Genomic DNA, 19,997 nt, shown 5'->3' on the forward strand with positions numbered 1-19,997 from the left:
TCAGGAGCCATTGTTTCATCCTCTGGACAGATTTCTGAATTGTTTTAGTTGGTGATAATTGCTATTTAGAAATCACTGTTTTAAGTCAGCTTTTTCAGCATCCTGACCTTTAATACTTTTAAATTTTTAACCTGTCTTCACATCGCTTGATGCCACATTTACTATTCCCTGCATATCAAACGTCTACCTCTGCTTTTACTTTTATAATATGTAAATTGAATTTTAAAAAAGGAAACTCTTCCTTTCGATCATAGAATGTGAAGAGTAAAATAAAACTGTATTTAAGTGAATAGATACTGTTACCTACTATAGGACTATACTCTGTTAAAAATGGGACTTATTATTAGCCTCTAAAAGTTATTAAAGAAATACCAGATTCTTGCCTTGACTTAATCAGGTTTAGGAAAGTACCAAAAAGGATATAAGATTATTATAAGTCGTTCTTACTGTGACTTTAGTGTACACATGAGATGTGCCCACACTTTTATAAAATGCTATTTTAAAGGAAGCATCTCTGATATTTTTTCATGGAGGAGGCAGTGTTTTTGCATTTGACACTTCAGTATGATAAACTTCTTTCAGAGCCTTACATTAGGAAGAACCTTTTATTCTGATGGCTTTCATTTTATTCCTCTGTGTGTCTCTCATGCATAGGTTACATGAAGTTCGGATCCAGCCTTCCCTAACCAAAGATGGCGTCTTTTCCGCCCTAAAGATGGCAGAGTTGGAATTCCCCCAGTTTGAAACCCTTCATCTGGGATATGTAGATGAGTTTCTGCTGCAGAGTAAGAATTAGCTCATTTACTCCCCTAAAATTATTGTTGGAAACTTACTTGACAAAGTGAATTGTAAATTTGGATGTGCCATTATTTTCTTAGACATAAAAATACTTAAAATCTCAGGGGCTCTCACTTCTTGAAAAATTTGAACTTGAAGTGCCAGTGATTTTTTTTTTCTTTTTCTATATTGCCTCTGATTTTAGCATATTACAGAAAATGAGGTGATTGTCTACTCAAAAAAAGATCCTTACCTACATTTGATATTGTCTCCACTTTGCTCTCCAAGTTTCTTTCCCATTCTGCTTCATTGTTTTCACAGAATGTTATCCTTGCTTTTGTTTGCTGAATTTGATCTACCACACTTCTTGAAGCTTTTGCTGCTCCTCTCAGATGAGGTCCCAGCCCCTACCCCTGCTCTTCATTTCTGTAATAAGCCCGCTGGGGGTTCTGGATTTTCTGATAGTGTTAGCATATTTTGGTCAGTATTCATTTAATAACTGCTGTTGGAAGGCTTGTCCACAGCATATTCTGGAATGTATTTAAAATTGGGAACTCAGTCCTTTGGGTTTGAATGCATGTCAGTTTACTATTCAAACTTTTTCCCACATGCAAGAACATTTACACCATCAAAATGTTTTTATTTTTGCAAGAATTAGTTTCTTACTCATGTACTTTACAACAAGTCTTTCTTAAACTCTCGGTGTCATACTTTGCATTGTTAAAGAACGTAAGAAGGCTTTGTTGTTTTTGTTGTTCAGTTCCTCTGCTGCTAATCTGCTAAGTTGCTTCAGTTGTGTTCGACTCTGTGCGAGCCCATAAACGGCAGCCCACCAGGCTCCCCCGTCCTTAGGATTCTCCAGGCAAGAACACTGGAGTGGGTTGCCATTTCCTTCTCCAATGCATGAAAGTGAAAACTGAAAGTGAAGTCACTCAGTCCTGTCCGACCCTCAGCGACCCCATGGACTGCAGCCTTCCAGGCTCCTCCGTCCATGGGATTTTCCAGGCAAGAGTACGGGAGTGGGGTGCCATTGTTCAGTCACTCAGTCATGGCCAACTCTTTGCAAGCCCATGGAGTGCAGCATGCCAGGCTTCTCTGTCCTCCACTGTCTCCTGGAGTTTGGCCAGATACATTGATGCTGTCTAACCATCTGATCCTCTGCTGCCCCCTTCTTTTGCCTTCAGTCTTTCCCAGCATCAGGGTCTTTTCCAGTGAGTCGACTCTTTGCATCAGATGGCCAAAATTATTAGAGCTTTAACATCAGTCCTTTCAGTTACTATTCAGAGTTGATTTTCTTTAGGATTGACTGCTTTGACCTCCTTATAGTCCAAGGGACTCTCAAGAGTCTTCTCCTGTACCACAGTTCAAAAGCATCAGTTCTTCAATGCTTAGCCTTCTTTATGGTCCATGTCTCGTGTCTGTACATGACTACTGGAAAACTGTAGTTTTGACTATATGGACCTTTGTTGGCAAAGTGATTCTCTACTTTTGAATACACTGTCTAGGTTTGTCATTGCTTTTCTTCCACGGAGCAAAGATATTTTAATTTCAGGGCTGCAGTCACCATCCACAGTGATTTTGGAGCCCAAGAAAATAAAATCTGTCACTGCTTCTACTTTTCCCCCTTCTATTTTCCAAGAAATGATGGGACTAGATGCCATGATCTTAGTTTTTTTAACGTTTGAGTTTCAAGTAAGCTTTTTCACTCTCTTTAACCCTCATTAAGAGGCTCTTTAGTTCCTCTTCACCATTAGAGTGGTATCATCTGCATATCTGAGGTTATTTCTCCCAGCAACCTTGATTTCTTAAGACAGTCCAGATCAAACAATATGACTGTTGTTTTTCCTTTTTCAGAGAAATTGCTAACATTCTCTGTTTCTACAGTGTCTATATAGTAACTTAAAATTATTAGCTTTAGCTTAATTTTATTAAGCTAATAATTTTAAGTTCAGTTCAGTTCAGTTGCTCAGTCGTGTCCGACTCTTTGCAACCCCATGAATTGCAGCATGCCAGGCCTCCCTGTCCATCACCAACTCCTGGAGTTCACTCAGACTCAGTCCATCGAGTCCGTGATGCCATCCAGCCATCTCATCCTCTGTCGTCCCCTTCTCCTCCTGCTCCCAATCCCTCCCAGCATCAGAGTCTTCCAGTGAGTCAGCTCTTCGCATGAGGTGGCCAAAGTACTGGAGTCTCAGCTTTAGCATCATTCCTTCCAAAGAAATCCCAGGGCTGATCTCCTTCAGAATGGACTGGTTGGATCTCCTTGCAGTCCAAGGGACTCTCAAGAGTCTTCTCCAACACCACAGTTCAAAAGCATCAATTCTTCAGCACTCAGCCTTCTTCACAGTCCAACTCTCATAGTAACTGAAAATATATATATTAGTATATAGTAACTCAAAATTTTAAGGTAATAGTTAAAATTATTATTGGTAATTGGTGTTTTTCTGCAGTCTTGTTTTTTGTTCCTCCTAAAAGCTAAAAACTTAATGGATTTGTATATTCATGATGACTGTATTTTAGGTCCACTGAGAATTGTCTTTATAACCAACTATTTCTCAATAGTGTTTATTTCCCCTCAACACACATTTTCATTTGAAAACACTTTACCTTTTGACTACCATTATCTTATGTTTGCAACATAGCTTATTTCATAGTCTTCTTTATACTTAATAATCTCTTAGTTATCTTTTTATAAGTCATTCTTCATATTTGCTACAGTTCACCCATCTCTCGTATATATGTACTTTCCTCTGTTACTCCAAAGATAAGTCTGGGATTCTCTGTCTGGGAATAGGTGCCAGGTGCCTCTAACAAACATGGAGAGATTACAGGTCACTGTTTATACTCTGTCACTTAATCTCTTGCCTCTCTGCCATTTAGATTTTGAAACATCTTTCCAGAAGGTTGGGGTGGCTCCTGGTAAAACTTGCATCAGTTCTTTGTTCCAGAGATTCTAGCAAAATATAGAAATAGCACCTCTGGCTGCACACATTTATGGTAAAAGTGGCAGTGCCAGGTTCAGGAAATGGATGTGCTGAAAAGTAGATGCTGTGTACTAGGAATGTAAGAAAAGTGATCCAAGGATGAATACTCAGAGAGGGGTTCTTTGTTTACGTGGATTCATGATTTCAGAGCTTTGTGGGAAAGTGGTACGGGTGTAAACTCATTTAGATTCAGGAGGAGTATAGAGTAGTCTTTAGTGTTGGGACTTTGGAAAGGAGTGAGATGGAATCTTATTAATCATGGGACCTGGGGAAATCATTTCTTGGCTTCAGATCACCCAATAAAAAAGTAGAAAATAGTCTTATACCCGTTTGACAAGTGAGAAAAGATGGACTTTTATAATCTCTTACACTTAGAAAGCGCTCAGTAGGGCTTCCCTGGTGGCTCAGTGGTAAAGAGCCAATGCAGGGATGTGGGTTCGATCCCTGGTCTGGGAAGATCCCACATGCCTCTGAGCAACTAAGTCTGTGTGCCGCAACTACTGAGCCAGCACTCTGGAGCCCTCGAGCCACAAGTGATGGAGCCCAAGTGCCCTAGAGCCTGTGCTCTATGGGAAGCTACCACAATGAGAAGCCCATGCACCACAGCAAAGAGGAGCCCCACTCAGAGTAGCTCAAAGCACCTTAACAAAGCAGAGCTCACCACAATTAGAGAAAGCCTGTGTGTAGCAAGAAGACCCAGTGTAGCCATAAATAAATCAATCTCAAAAAAAAAAAAAATTCAGTAAATGGTAGCTTTTACTTCTAGCTGACCTCTGGGCTGAAGGAAAAAGAAACAATCTAAGTCCTAGGTGATGTAATCAGGATTCTGAAGAAGTGTGACAATCAGGAGACCCTAAAAATAGAAACAGATCTCAAAGGAATGAATGTAAGACATGGATTTATCGTGCTAGGCTGCAGCAGTAATGCTGGAAACACCCACTTGGGATCAGTTCAAGATGAACCTGATCATAAGGGAGAAGGCAAATTATACTTCACAGGGCAAGAACAAAGTTTTTACCAGGAGACTAAAAGAGTATTTCTCAGCAAAATTATGAAGAATCGGTTAAGGTGAAATGTCCAAGAATGCCAGTAAATACAAAAAACAGGGACCCTAGGAGCGAGACCACGAATTACATGGAAAGAGAAATTTAAAGAGTTGGGAGTAAATCCCAGTAATGGGCAGGACAGCTTCACCAGAGCAACAGTGTTTTCTTTGTAGTTTGTGTCAGTTTTGATTGCTGGGATTGTGAGAGACATTTATTGGGTTCCTATATCCCAGTATTAGGCTGGACATTGAAAATGTAACTGCCAACTAACTAGGCAGAGTCTAGTTTTCCTTCAAATTGCTCATAGTAAAGTGGACCATCCTATAGAGTAAAGGTCAGGCAGGTGGCAGGAATAATAATAGGAAGCAAGAGACACCGTGTGATATCCTGTGGCATAATCTAGACTGGCGGATCATTTTTTGCTAAACCCAACCCCTACTCTCTGACAAGACAGTAGACCCTAAGACCTTGAAGGACAGAGAATGGATGTGTCTGTCTGAGTTAAAAGTCCACTCTCTAAGGTATAAATATTTACTAACCAATACCACAGTTCTTGGATGCACTCTCAAAAATGCTCTAAGGTAGAAATATTTACTAACTAATACCATAGTACTTAGATGCACTCTCAAAAACGACAGAATGATCTCTCTTCATTTCCAAGGCAAACCATTCAATATCACAGTAATCCAAGTCTATGCCCCAACTAGTGATGCTGAAGAAGCTGAAGTTGAACGGTTCTATGAAGAGCTACAAAACCTTTTAGAACTAACACCCAAAAGAGATGTCCTTTTCATTATAGAGGAATGGAATGAAAAAGTAGGAAGTCAAGAAACACCTGGAGTAACAGGCGAATTTGGCCTTGGAATGTGGAATGAAGCAGGGCAAAGACTAATAGAGTTTTGCCAAGAAAATGCACTGGTCATAGCAAACAACCTCTTCCAACAACACAAGAGAAGACTCTACACATGGACATCACCAGATGGTCAACACCGAAATCAGATTGCTTATATTCTTTGCAGCCAAGGATGGAGAAGCTCTATACAGTCAACAAAAACGAGACCTGGAGCTGACTGTGGCTCAGATCATGAACTCCTTATTACCAAATTCAGAGTTAAATTGAAGAAAGTACGGAAAACTGCTAGACCATTCAGGTATGACCTAAATCAAATCCCTTATGATTATACAGTGAAAGTGAGAAATAGATTTAAGGGCCTAGATCTGATAGACAGAGTGCCTGATGAACTATGGAATGAGGTTCGTGACATTGTACAGGAAACAGGGATCCATCCCCATGAAAAAGAAATGCAAAAAAGCAAAATGGCTGTCTGGGGAGGTGTTACAAATAGCTGTGAAAAGAAGACAGGCAAAAAGCAAAGGAGAGAAGGACAGATATAAGCATCTGAATGCAGAATTCCAAGGAATAGCAAGAAGAGATAAGAAAGCCTTCTTCAGTGATCAGTGCAAAGAAATAGAGGAAAAGAACAGAATGGGAAAGACTAGAGATCTCTTCAAGAAAATTAGAGATAGCAAGGGAACATTTCATGCAAAGTTGGGCTTGATAAAGGACGGAGATGGTATGGACCTAACGGAAGCAGAAGATACTAAGAAGAGGTGGCAAGAATACACAGAACTGTACAGAAAGGATCTTCATGACCCGGATAATCACGATGGTGTGATCACTCACCTACAGCCAGACATCCTGGAATGTGAAGTCAAGTGGACCTTAGAAATCATCACTATGAACAAAGCTAGTGAAGGTGATGGAATTCCAGTAAACCTATTTCAAATCCTGAAAGATGATGCTGTGAAAGTGCTGCACTCAATATGCCAGCAAATTTGGAAAACTCAGCAGCGGCCACAGGACTGGAAAAAGTCAGTTTTCATTCCAATCCCAAAGAAAGGCAATGCCAAAGAATGCTCAAACTACCGCACAATTGCACTCATCTCACATGCTAGTAAAGTAATGCTCAAAATTCTCCAAGCCAGGCTTCAGCAATACATGAACCGTGAACTTCCTGATGTTCAAGCTGGTTTTAGAAAAGGCAGAGGAACCAGAGATCAAATTGCCAACATCCACTGGATCATCGAAAAAGCAAGAGAGTTCCAGAAAAACATCTATTTCTGCTTTATTGACTATGCCAAAGCCTTTGACTGTGTGGATCACAATAAACTGTGGAAAATTCTGAAAGACATGTGAATACCAGACCACCTGACCTGCCTCTTGAGAAACCTATATGCAGGTCAGGAAGCAACAGTTAGAACTGGACATGGAACAACAGACTGGTTCCAAATAGAAAAAGGAGTCTGTCAAGGCTGTATATTGTCACCCTGCTTATTTAACTTCTATGCAGAGTACATCATGAGAAATGCTGGACTGGAAGAAACACAAGCTGGAATCATGATTGCCGGGAGAAATATTAATAACCTCAGATATGCAGATGACACCACCCTTATGGCAGAAAGTGAAGAGGAATTAAAAATCCTCTTGATGAAAGTGAAAGAGGAGAGTGAAAAAGTTGGCTTAAAGCTCAACATTCAGAAAACTAAGATCATAGCATCTGGTCCCATCACTTCATGGGAAATAGATGGGGAAACAGTGGAAACAGCGTCAGACTTTATTTTTTTGGGCTCCAAAATCACTGCGGATGGTGACTGCAGCTATGAAATTAAAAGACGCTTACTCCTTGGAAGAAAAGTTATGACCAACCTAGATAGCATATTCAAAAGCAGAGACATCACTTTACCGACTATGCTTCATCTAGTCAAGGCTATGGTTTTTCCTGTGGTCCTGTATGGATGTGAGAGTTGGACTATGAAAAAGGCTGAGCACCGAAGAATTGATGCTTTTGAACTGTGGTGTTGGAGAAGACTCTTGAGAGTCCCTTGGACTGCAAGGAGATCCAACCAGTCCATTCTGGATGAGATCAGCCCTGGGATTTCTTTGGAAGGAATGATGCTAAAGCTGAGACTCCAGTACTTTGGCCACTTCATGCGAAGAGTTGACTCACTGGAAAAGACTCTGATGTTGGGAGGGATTGGGAGCAGGAGAAGAAGGGGACGACAGAGGATGAGATGGCTGGATGGCATCATGGACTCGATGGACTTGAGTCTGAGTGAACTCCGGGAGTTGGTGATGGACAGGGAGGCCTGTTGTGCTGAGATTCATGGGGTTGCAAAGAGTCAGACCTGACTGAGCAACTGAACTGAACTGAACCATAGTTCTAAAAACGGATGCAGATTCTCAAAGTTTACTCTTCTCTACACATGGCCACACCTGACTCGAAAAACATTATCCTTACCAAGGGAAAGTTACATTTTAAATAATTAATTAATTAATTTGGCTGTCCGGTCTAGATTGTTGTGTCGTGTGAGATCTTTTAGTGCATCGCCGCACACCAGCTGTGGTTGTGGGTTTAGTTGCTCCATGGCATGTAGTATCTTATTTCCCCAACCAGGAATCAAACCCACATCCCTTGCATTGCAGGGTAGTTTCTTTACCACTGAGCCACCAGGGAAGTCTCAGAGAGTTACATTTTTAAGATTTTATTTTCCTCTTTAAAAGCCAATAAAACTTCACCATAAATGTAAACCGGTACAATATATCCATCAGTTTTGGTTTAAGGCTTCACATTCTGTTTTCCTTTTCTAAACGATTGAAAATAATCTGCTAGCTGTCCCTTAACTTTTAACATAAATTTTTTTATTTTTCAAAATAAAGGCTACTGTTTGTACAGAATACCTAACCTAAGATTGTATCTGAACCTGACGATGGACAGATGAAGCAGGACAGTCATAGAGAGTAATCATACTGGATGTTAAAGAGTTGACAAGTTATCAAGATTCCATGACACTTAAGAATCTTTTGTTTTTTAAATTTATTTCTAGGCAGAATGGCTAATGCAGATCTGGTGAAGTATGGTTTGGCTGATGTGGTGGAAAATCCTGGTATTATCACTGATATAGGGATGAAGGCAGTCAATGAAGTTTTCTCCTGTATCAAATATCTGGCAATTTATAATTGCCCCCATCTACATAACCCATATAATTGGATCTCAGGTACTATATCTTAAGTACAGGTATATTTTATTGGTGTCAAAATAATACATATCTTTGTTTTCTGTATGGCATTAATTAACATTCCTCATGTAAAATGTTGATTTTTATATATATTGTTCATAGAAGCTCTGGGAGCCTTTGATAACTGAGTTGGAAATACTTTCAACGCCTCTTCGAACTTTGGAGTTTCTCTGCCTAGAAATTTGCACTTGTCGAGATTATAGATTCAGTCACACTAATTGTTACATGTGTTTCTTTGGGCCGGGCATGTAAAATTAAGCTTAGGAATTGTTGCCTGGGATATTATGGTTGTTTTCTCTGTGTTACCTTAAAATGGCATATCATCTGAACAGACAAAGTAGGTATGTATGTATTTTTAAAGCTTCAGTTAAGTGACATACTAAACATGTAGTGAAATTTTCTATTACCTTAAAATTTTAGGCTACTTCAGATGATATCTGCCTGCCTGATCCCTTGGGTACAGAAGTGTGACTTTTGCTCTTGGTATTTTTCCTTATGAGAGAAGTTTTATTCCGCTCCCTGTCCCTCGCAAGAGAGTAATGCTATTTATTTTTTTTAAGGCACTTGTTAAATACCTAAATTCACAAGCCTTTAATAAAGTCAGAGCTAGAGACTTTTCATTTTGACACCCTCGTACCAAACCAGGCCCTCTCACTGACAGCTGCAAACCAACCCTGACAGCTGTCTGAGCCATCACACACGGATACTACAGCTCCACACAAAACCCACCTCCAGACCTACTGCAGGGTTCCTGAGCTTCTGCTAAGATCACTCATTAGAATGGCCATGTCTCACCCATGAGAAGAGAAGTTCTACCCCTTGCCCAGCTGCACCAGGAAGCTATTGGAAAGTACAAACTTTAGATTGTAGCCGGCATAGATCACTTTTAAAAAATAACATTTATTGGGTTTTTGGTTTGTTTGTTTTCTTAAATACAGAAGAGTATAAAGAAGAAAATAAAAAATGGCCTAAATCCCATCACTCAGAATTCCTGTTAACACTTAAAAACTAAAAGTAATACATGCATTTGATAAACAGTATCAAACAGTACAGAAAGGTACAAAATGAAAGGCCTCCTCTTCTCAAAGGTAACCACCATCAATGGTTTCTTGTGTATTCTTCTGGACAGGTTATTTTGTGCATTTGCAGCCTATACATGTATAGCATTTAAAAATGATTTATGTATACAGAAGGACCTTACTATGTATATACATTGTCCTGTAACTTGTATTTTGCACTGAAAATATTTTGGAGAGCTCTCCATGTTAGCAAGCTTATTCAGTTCTTCATTCTTTTAGTAGCTGCATAATGTTTTATTAAAGGAATACACCAACATTTCTTTTAACTAGTGTCCTGTTGTTAAATAGGCATGTAGGTTTTAAGTGAATCACATTTAAACAAAGACAGACTTACTTTCAAGTTAATGATTTCCAATCCATCTGGTTCTTGTAAAACTGGGTAAGGAGACATCATAGTTTAGAGTCATTAAGTGGTAGAGATCATGAAATAAGATAAAATTTACACAAAGAAAATGGGTTTGAAAGTCTTTGTGACCTATGGCAAAATTCATGAGTAATGGAGAAAGTGTTAGTTACATATTTTCTCTGGCCATGTCATTTCTTCAACAGACCACTCAAGGTGGACTCGATTGGTTGATATCAACTTAGTGCGTTGCCATGCTTTGAAGCTGGACTCCTTCGGCCAGTTTATTGAATTGTTGCCCAGCCTGGAGTTTATTTCACTGGACCAAATGTTCCGTGAACCACCCAAAGTAAGTCACATTTGAGAGAGTTTTGTAATCAAGAAAACAACCTAAGTAATTTTTTTCCCTAATGATATGCCTTTACAAATGATATAATATGACTTTTTACCGCCAGCCTCAGTGAAGGAAGGCATAAAGGTTATAATAATGGATGGCCATATGTTCTTGTGAGTGAATACTAAGGGGCTTCCAGATAAAGAAAAAAGTAAGTGGAAAGCTGTCTCCATCAGGTTTATAAAGTTAAGATAAGAGCAAAGGTGGAAATCTGAGCTAAAGCAAAAATTATTACCTAGAGTAGTTAGTTGAAAGATTAGATCTCGAATTAGGAACCCAAAATAGAAGTAAGGATTAGGAACTTATTTTGGATGTGTTCTTTTGCTGCTACTTTTTCTATTCAGTCGCATATCTGGGGAAATCTGAAGTTGCCCAGTTGTACAAAATGTTATTTTAAAACTTCTTAATGTATGTAGAATCTTAACTTATTGTAATAGAAACTTAATGTTTCAATGAATTAGGTTCTCTCTTGTCAATTCTTAATGGTTATACCCTCACTGTTGAAGCAGTGCCATATAGTAGGGAAAGTTCAGCGGTGCTATATAGTAGGGAAAACTCAGGGCTTGAGGACAAATTATTGGGTTTCAAGTCTCGGCTGTACCACATACTGGTCATGTACTGTTGGGCGGATCCCTTCCCATTGTGCATGTCGTCATCTGTAAATCAAGACTAATAACTTTGTCTTACTTGAGGTGTTGTGGGTCTTAAATGAGGTTCTTTATGAATAGGTGAAAGTATTTCATAAAGTGCTATATAAGTATTCTATGTAAAGATGAAATGAAGGAATATTAAAACTAGTGTTTTATTCTAATCCAAATTAATAAGCATGTGGTTTCGTCTTGCTTCAGGGCTGTGCTCGGGTTGGTCTGAGTGCAGGCACAGGAATTGGGGTTTCCTCGGCCCTTGTTAGCAATCAGAACTCCAACAATGACAATGATAATAATGCCCAGAATAATGCCAACATCCACGACAACAACCACCATCACCCAGATGACTCAGATGAGGAGAATGACTTCCGGCAAGACTTGCAGCCAGGAGAGCAGCAGTTTGCAGCCGACGGTAACCCAGAGCTTTTGTGAGCTCCAGAGAGAGGCGGGTTTCCTTTGGGGCCTGTTTCTCTGACTCTTCTGTCTCCTCCCCCATTTCAGTGTGTCACTTTGCACACTGGGGAACCTCGCTACCAGAGCAGCTGGTGGGTGGATGGAGTTGGCCTGTCTGCTTGCTTGTTTCAAAGTTGTCTTTGTGATGCCTCTTGTCCATAGAATCTATTGGAGGTACTTACAGAAAGGGAAGGACTCAGATGCCGTGAGAATTAGGTGCGGTGAGCCTGAGAAGCCTGGCTGAATGGAGATTTAGCTGTCAGGATTTGGGTGAAGAAGCATCTTCAGTATCTTGCTAAACAATAGATATTCTCTCTCACCATTGAACTTGAGTGTGGAGACAATTTTTGGATGTACCAGGAATTGGAAAAATGAATACCAGACGTGTGCTAGACATTTTGTTGGAAACCCTTCACATACCTCTCACTATTAAGTCTTCAAAACCACCCAGAAAATTAAGCACATGAGCTAATAAGGACCTATGGGATTTCACTTATGTAACTATCCATCCAATTCTTTGATACTGACTGAACTCCTGCTCTCTGCCACCCCATGTGTTATTAGGCTTCATCCGCCCATATTAATGAGTGAGAATGGAGTGAAATTGTTTCCTTACAGATGTTCCAGTTTCTCAGCTGACACTTAAGAACTGGAAAAGGAATCTCTTTTAGCCACTTTTTTGGTTGTTGCCCCTTATTCTCTTGGACAGAGTAATTAATGAAAATAGGGTGCCCCGGTGTGTTCATTACTTCCATAACGAAAGTATTCTGTGTATAATTTCCTTTAAGATCACTCTGTATATGCAGGTCCTGACCTAAGACTCATTTGTAGGCATTGTCTTCACTTCCCTACCCTACATGTTCTTCTCTCTATAGAGAATGCTCCATTCTGGCTCTTGGCAAAGTCACCAGTGGCTCTTGTATAAAGGCCAGTGATCTTTTCTCCACTTGCATCTTCTCTGACATCTCATCTCAGCTGCATTGGTCACTGTTGTCCACTTCTATCTTCCTGAGGTATCTGTTTCTCTTGGCCTTTCTGAAACCATTTTCCTGATTTGTCCTCCTATCTCACTGGACATGCCTCCTCAGGTTCCTTCACTTATACCACCTCCTGTCCTCCACTCTTGTCCTTCTCTCCCTTTTTCTTTCTATAAGCTTATCCAGTCTCATGGCTTCAGTGCCAACTATATACAGTTGAATTCTAACCTTTATTTTCAGCTTTGATATTTCTGTTTTTTAAAGTAATTGCAGTTATATCCAACTTCATACTTCTGATTTCCACAGGAGTACTTTTAGGCATTTCAAACTTCTGGCTAAATCTCTCCTAAAACACACAAAAAAAGTGCAGAGCCAGTAAGTGCTAGGGGTTAAGGAGTGGAGTGTGGAGTCTGCTGTTGTTTCTTTGCCTTCTTGTCCTTGTGTGCCATCACAAAGATCTGGACTTCAGAGAACACTGACCATCTGTAGGAAACTGGGGCAGTACTTGAAGTGCAGCACTCCCCAAATCCTACGAACCCAGTTGTGTTTGGAGCTGATGTACTAGACAGAGTATAGAATCCACTAGAAAGTTACATGGCCATTGGCTTCTTGGTATAGAATAGGGGATGCCTTTCATTGTTAAGTCATATATTGATGCAGCGTGAACCAAAACATATGTAAGAATACTGCATTCAATTTAAGAACAATGAAACTTAAGTCCACTGACATTTGAAGTTAAGGTTCAATAGATATGAGATATAGTTACAAAACAAATAACTTGAGGTACCAAATTTGTCAAATGTGTTATCTTCAAATGCTGAGAAGTTAAGGAGTTAGTGACAAAAATGCCAAGATTGAGGAACTCAACAGCCTCAACAAGAGGAAACCTAAGAATACCAAAGATGGTGGCAGGTTTTTAGAGAAGTGAATATTGGCATGAAACATTAGGCTCCATGGGTCCTTCCAACTTCATGCTATATTTATGTGTATTTATTATTACCCACATGTCAGGTTAATTCTTTTAAATAAAAAATAAGGACGTGGGGAATTCCCTGGCGGTCTGGTGGTTAGGACTCAGCGCTTTCACTGCCTTGGCCCAGGTTCCATTCTTGGATGGCACCCACAAGCCACAAGACACAACCAAAGAAAAAAGACCTGGAGAAAGGGCATGTGACTGTTGATCAAAACTAGAAGTACAAAAAATTCAAGTAAAAGAAACAACAGAAAAAAAAAAAAAAACCATAAAGAGGGATTAAAAAAACCCATAAATTGGGATTAAAAAAAAACATAAATTGGGATTAAAAATAAAAGGGATCATGAATGAATGTTAGTTGAAATGACTAATATTAATGCTTGTACTCCTTAAGTACCAACATAACAATATTTTAAACATTAGTTTGAAACATGTTCACATGTCGACTTTACTTACTGTAGAATTTTAGAACTTTTCATGAATGAACTTTTGGATAAGTGCTAGAATGAAGTAGATTCACTCACTCTGTTACCTTGTTGTATTTAACTTAATCAGCTTGCATGAAATAATTGCCTGTCAAGGAAGGGCACTGTAAAATTTTAAAGGCCATTTAATTTATATAAGTTAAGTGTCTTTGCTAATAAACCACTGACATAAAATATGGTGTTTTTTTAGTGAAAATTATCATGAAAGTAATAGATGACTCCAACAAAAATGTTTTCATTGTTATACAGAGTACTGTTAAATTCACCAAGATTCAATAATTTGGTTATGGATATTATCTTAGATTTGCACTTCCAAAACTGTTAAACAGATTTAGAATGCTTTATTATGAACTACTTAGCTTCCCTGGTGGCTCAGAGGATAAAGTGTCTGCCTGCAATGCAGGAGACCCGGGTTCAATCCCTGGGTTGGGAAGATCCCCTGGAGAAGGAAATGGCAACCCACTCCAGTATTCTTGCCTGGAGAGTCCCATGGACAGAGGAGCCTGGCTGGCTATAGTCCACGGGGTTGCAAAGAGTTGGACACGACTGAGCGACTTCACTTTCACTTTCATTTTATGTTAACTGAAAATCTCAGTTCATTACCTTCATTTTGCAGCACTGTAAAACAGGAGATATCCATATTTTTTAACAATTCTCATTGTCTAGCAATATTATCATCTGTCAAAATCATGCCTCTGTAATTGCTAAAGCATTTTGCCAAGTTATTTACATATGATTACTTTTGAAGTAATTATAACTGTAAAGCATAGTTTTATTTATATATCATTAACTGTTTTTCTATCTGGATTTAAAATAAATCCCATGTATTTACTGCTTTCAAAAGTGGGGTGCCACTCCATTCCCTCACTACCACCGCTGCAAATTAGCAACTAAGTGAAACTGCTCTGCAGCATTTATTCTGGACAGTGGTTCTCAAATTTATATGTAAAAGAGACCAGTTAATGTATCTGTAAAACTAGGTCAGCTCCATCAAGGTTTATGGTTATATTAGGTAACAGTATTTTTTTTAATAACTGAAACAACATTTCACCTGAATAGAATGTTTGGTAAGCATTGATATTTGATTAAAAGATAGCTTACGTAGTTTCTGTAAGTTAAAATTGTTCTGAAAAAGATGTACTTCCCAATGGTAAAATACTTTGAAACAAAAAAATCAAAACCAAGAATCACTTACAACTTCCCTAGCCCCAAAGTACCATCATCTCATTTAATTACCAAAGACATCTATTGAGATATTATCCTTTCTTTTCTTTTTTTAATAATTTATTTTAATTGAAAGCTAATTACATTACAGTATTGTAGTGGTTTTTGCCATACATTGACATGACTCAGTCATGGGTGTACATGTGTCCCCCATCTTGAACCCCCCTCCCACCTCCCTCCCTCCCCATCCCATGCCTCAGGGTTGTCCCAGTGCACCGGCATTGAGTGCCCTGTTTCATGTATCGAACTTGGACTGGTGATCTATTTCACATATGGCAGTAGACATGCTTCAGTGCTATTCTCTCAAATCATTCCACCCTCGGCTTCTCCCACAGACTCCAAAAGTCTGTTCTTTATATCTGTGACCCTTTTGCTGTCTCGCATATAGGGTCATTGTTACCATCTTTCTAAACTCCATATATATGCATTAGTATACTGTATTGTTGTTTTTCTTTCTAACTTAATTCTGTATAATAGGCTCCAGTTTCATCCACCTCATTAGAACTGATTCAAATGTGTTCTTTTTAATAGCTGAGTAATATCCCATTGTGTATATGTACCACAGCTTTCTTAACCATTCTCTGCCAGTGGACATCTAGGATGCTTCTATGTCCTGGCTATTATAAACAGTGCTGCGATGAACACTGGGGTACATGTGTCTCTTTAAGTTCTGGTTTCCTCAATGTGTATGCCCAGCAGTGGGATTGTTGAGTCGTATGGCAGTTCTGTTTCCAGTTTTTTAAGAAATCTCCACACTGTTCTCCATAGTGGCTGTACTAGTTTGCATTCCCACCAACAGTATAAGAGGGTTCCCTTTTCTCTGCACCTTCTCCAACATTTATTGTTTGTAGACTTTTTGATGGCAGCCATTCTCACCAGTGTGAGATGGTACCTCTTGTGGTTTTGATTTGCATTTTTCTGATAATGAGTGATGTTGAGCATCTTTTCATTTGTTGATTAGCCAATCTATATGTCTTCTTTGGAGAAATGTTTGTTTGATTCTTTGGCCCATTTTTTGATTGGGTCATTTTTCTGTTATTGAGCTGCATGAACTGCTTGTATATTTTTGAAATTAATTCTTTGTCAGTTGCTTGGTTTACTGTTATTTTCTCCCATTCGGAAGGCTGTCTTTTCATCTTGCTTATAGTTTCCTTCGTTGTGCAAAAGCTTTTAAGTTTAATTAGGTCCTATTTGTTTATTTTTGCTTAAAAGGATCCTGCTATGATTTATGTCAGAGAATGTTTTTCCTATGTTTTCCTCTAGGAGTTTTATAGTTTCTGGTCTAACATTTAGATCTTTAATCCATTTTGAGTTTATTTTGTATATGGCTTTAGAAAGTATTCTAGTTTCATTCTTTTACAAGTGGTTGACCAGTTTTCCCAAAACCACTTGTTAAAGAGATTGTTTTTATTCCATTGTATATTCTTGCCTCCTTTGTCAAAGATAAGGTGTCCATAGGTGCATAGATTTATCTCTGGGCTTTCTATTTTGTTCCATTGATCTATATTTCTGTCTTTGTGCCAGTACCATACTGTCTTGATGACTGTAGCTTTGTAGTATAGTCTGAAGTCAGGCAAGTTGATTCCTCCAGTTGCATTCTTCTTTCTCAAGGTTGCTTTGGCTATTTGAAGTGTTTTGTATTTCCATACAAATTGTGAAATTACTTTTTCTAGTTCTGTGAAAAATACTGTTGGTGTCTTGATAGGGATTGCATTGATCTATAGATTGCTTTGGGTTTATACTTATTTTCACTACATTGATTCTTCTGATCCATCAACACGGTATATTTCTTCAACTATTTGTGTCATCTTTGATTTCTTTCATCAGTGTTTTATAGTTTTCTATATATAGATCTTTTTTGTTTCTTTAGCTAGATTGATTCATTATTTTCCTCGCAATGGTGAATGGAATTGTTTCCTTAATTTCTCTTTCTGTTTTTTCTGTTACTGTATAGGAATGCAAGGGATTTCTGTGTATTAATTTTATATCCTACAACTTTACTATATTCATTGATTAGCTCTAGTAATTTTCTGGTGGTGTATTTATGGTTTTCTATGTAGAGGATAATGTCATCTGCAAAGAGAGTTTTACTTCTTTTCCAATTTGGATTCCTCTTCTTTTTCTTCTCTGATTGCTGTGGCTAAAACTTCCAAAACTATGTTGAATAGTAGTGGTGAGAGTGGGTACCCTTGTCTTGTTCCTGACTTTAGGGGGAATGCTTTCAGTTTTTCTCCATTGAGGATAATGTTTGCTGTGGTTTTATCATATATGGCTTTTATTATGTTGAGGTGTTTTCCTTCTGTGCCTGCTTTCTGGAGGGTTTTATCTGCATCTATTAAGATAATCATATGGTTTTTATCTTTCAATTTGTTGATGTGGTATATCACATTGATTGATTTGTGAATATTGAAGAATCCTTGCATCCCTGGGATAAAGCCCACTTGGTCATAACGTATGATCTTTTTAATATGTTGTTGGATTCTGTTTGCTAGAATTTTTTGAGGACTTTTGGATCTGCATTCATCAGTGATACTGGCCTGTAGTTTTCTTTTTTTTTTGGCATCTTTGTCTGGTTTTTGTATTAGGGTGATAGTGGCCTCATAGAATGAGTTTGGCAGTTTACTTTCCTCTGCAGTTTTCTGAAAGAGTTTGAGTAGGATAGGTGTTATCTCTTCTCTAAATTTTTGGTAGAATTCACCTGTGAAGCCATCTGGTCCTGGGCTTTTGTTTGTTGGAAGATTTTTGATTACAGTTTCGATTTCCATGCTTGTGATTGGTCTGTTAAGATTTTCTATTTCTTCCTGGTTCAGTTTCGGAAGGTTGTACTTTTCTAAGAATTCATCCATTTCTTCCAAGTTGTCCTTTTTATTGTCATGTGGTTGCTGATAGTAGTCTCTTATGATCCTTTGTGTTATCTGTTGTGATTTCTCCATTTTCATTTCTAATTTTGTTGATTTGATTCTTCTCCCTTTTTTTCTTGATGAATTTGGCTAATGGTTTGTCTATTTTATTTATCTTGTCGAAGAACGAGCTTTTAGTTTTGTTGATTTTTGCCATAGTCTCTTTTGTTTCTTTTGCATTTATTTCTGCCCTAATTTTTATTATTTCTTTCCTTCTACTAACCCTGGGGTTCCTCATTTCTTCTTTTTCTAGTTGCTTTAGGTATAAAGTTAGGTTATTTATTTGATTTTTCTCTTGTTTCTTGAGGTAAGCTTGTATTGCTATGAACCTTTTCCTTAGCACTGCTTTTACTGAATCCCACTGGTTTTGGGTTGCCGTGTTTTCATTTTCATTCGTTTCTTTGCATATTTTGATTTCTTTTTTGATTTCTTCCATGATTTTTTGGTTATTCAGAAGCGTGTTGTTCAGCCTCCATATTTTTGTATTTTTAATAGTTTTTTCCTGTAGTTGACCTCTAATCTTACTGCATTGTGATCAGAAGAGACGCTTGAAATGATTTCAATGTCTTTGAATTTACCAAGGCTAGATTTATGGCCCAGGATGTGATTTATCCTGGAGAATGTTCCGTGTGCACTTGAGAAGAAGGTGAAATTCATTGTTTGGAGGTGAAATGTCTTACAGATATAAATTAGATCTAACTGTATCATTTAAAGTTTGTGTTTCCTTCCTAATTTCCTGTTTGGTTGATTTGTCCATAGGTGTGAGTGGCATATTAAAGTCTCCCACTATTAACATGTTAATTGTTAATTTCCCCTTTCATACTTGTTAACATTTGCCTTACATGTTGCAGTGCACCTATGTTGGGTGCATATATATTTATAATTGTTATATCTTCTTCTCAGATTGATCCTTTCATCATTATGTAGTGTCCTTCTTTATCTCTTTTCATGGCCTTTATTTCAAAGTTTGTTCTATCTGATATGCGTATTAATACTCCTGCTTTCTTTTGGTCTCCATTTGCATGAAATATCTTTTTCCAGCCCTTCACTTTCAGTCTGTATGTGTCCCTTGTTTTGAGGTGGGTCTCTTGTAGACAGAATATATAGGGGTCTTGTTTTTGTATCTGTTCAGCCAGTCCTTGTCTTTTAGTTGGGGCCTTCAGCCTATTTACATTTAAAGTTATTATTGATAAGTATGACTCCATTGCCATTTACTTTGTTGTTTTGGGTTTGAGTTTATAATAAACCATTTCTGTGTTTCCTCTCTAGAGAAGATCCTTCAGCAATTGTTGAAGAGCTGGTTTGGTGGTGTTGAATTCTCTCAGCTTTTGCTTGTCTGTAAAGCTTTTGATTTCTCCTTCATATTTGAATGAGATCCTTGCTGAGTATAGTAATCTGGGTTGTAGATTTTTCTCTTTCGTGGCTTTAAGTATGTCCTGCCATTCCCTTCTGACCTGAAGAGTTTCTATTGAAAGATCAGCTGCTACCCTTATGGGGATCCCCTTGTGTATTATTTGTTGCTTTTCCCTTGCTGCTTTTAATATTTGCTCTTTGTGTTTGATCTTCATTAATTTGAATAATATGTGTCTTGGGGTGTTTCACCTTAGGTTTATCCTGTTTGGGACACTCTGGGTTTCT

The 19,997-nt window shown here is 38.3% G+C and overlaps 1 protein-coding gene across 5 annotated transcripts in view; it reads left to right on the forward strand.

Moving 5' to 3' along the window:
• FBXO38 (F-box protein 38) overlaps positions 1–19,997 on the forward strand; it is a 67,054-nt gene that overhangs the window by 23,559 nt on the left and 23,498 nt on the right. For all 5 annotated transcript variants that reach the window (XM_069592366.1, XM_069592369.1, XM_069592371.1 and 2 more), the window contains exons 9-12: positions 655–785; positions 8,693–8,863; positions 10,513–10,655; positions 11,549–11,759. In XM_069592366.1, coding sequence (XP_069448467.1) covers positions 655–785; positions 8,693–8,863; positions 10,513–10,655; positions 11,549–11,759 — 656 coding nt within the window. The remainder of the gene's footprint in view (positions 1–654; positions 786–8,692; positions 8,864–10,512; positions 10,656–11,548; positions 11,760–19,997) is intronic.

Source organism: Ovis canadensis, chromosome 5, assembly GCF_042477335.2.
Source record: "Ovis canadensis isolate MfBH-ARS-UI-01 breed Bighorn chromosome 5, ARS-UI_OviCan_v2, whole genome shotgun sequence".
In the NCBI taxonomy this organism is placed as follows: Eukaryota; Metazoa; Chordata; class Mammalia; order Artiodactyla; family Bovidae; genus Ovis; species Ovis canadensis.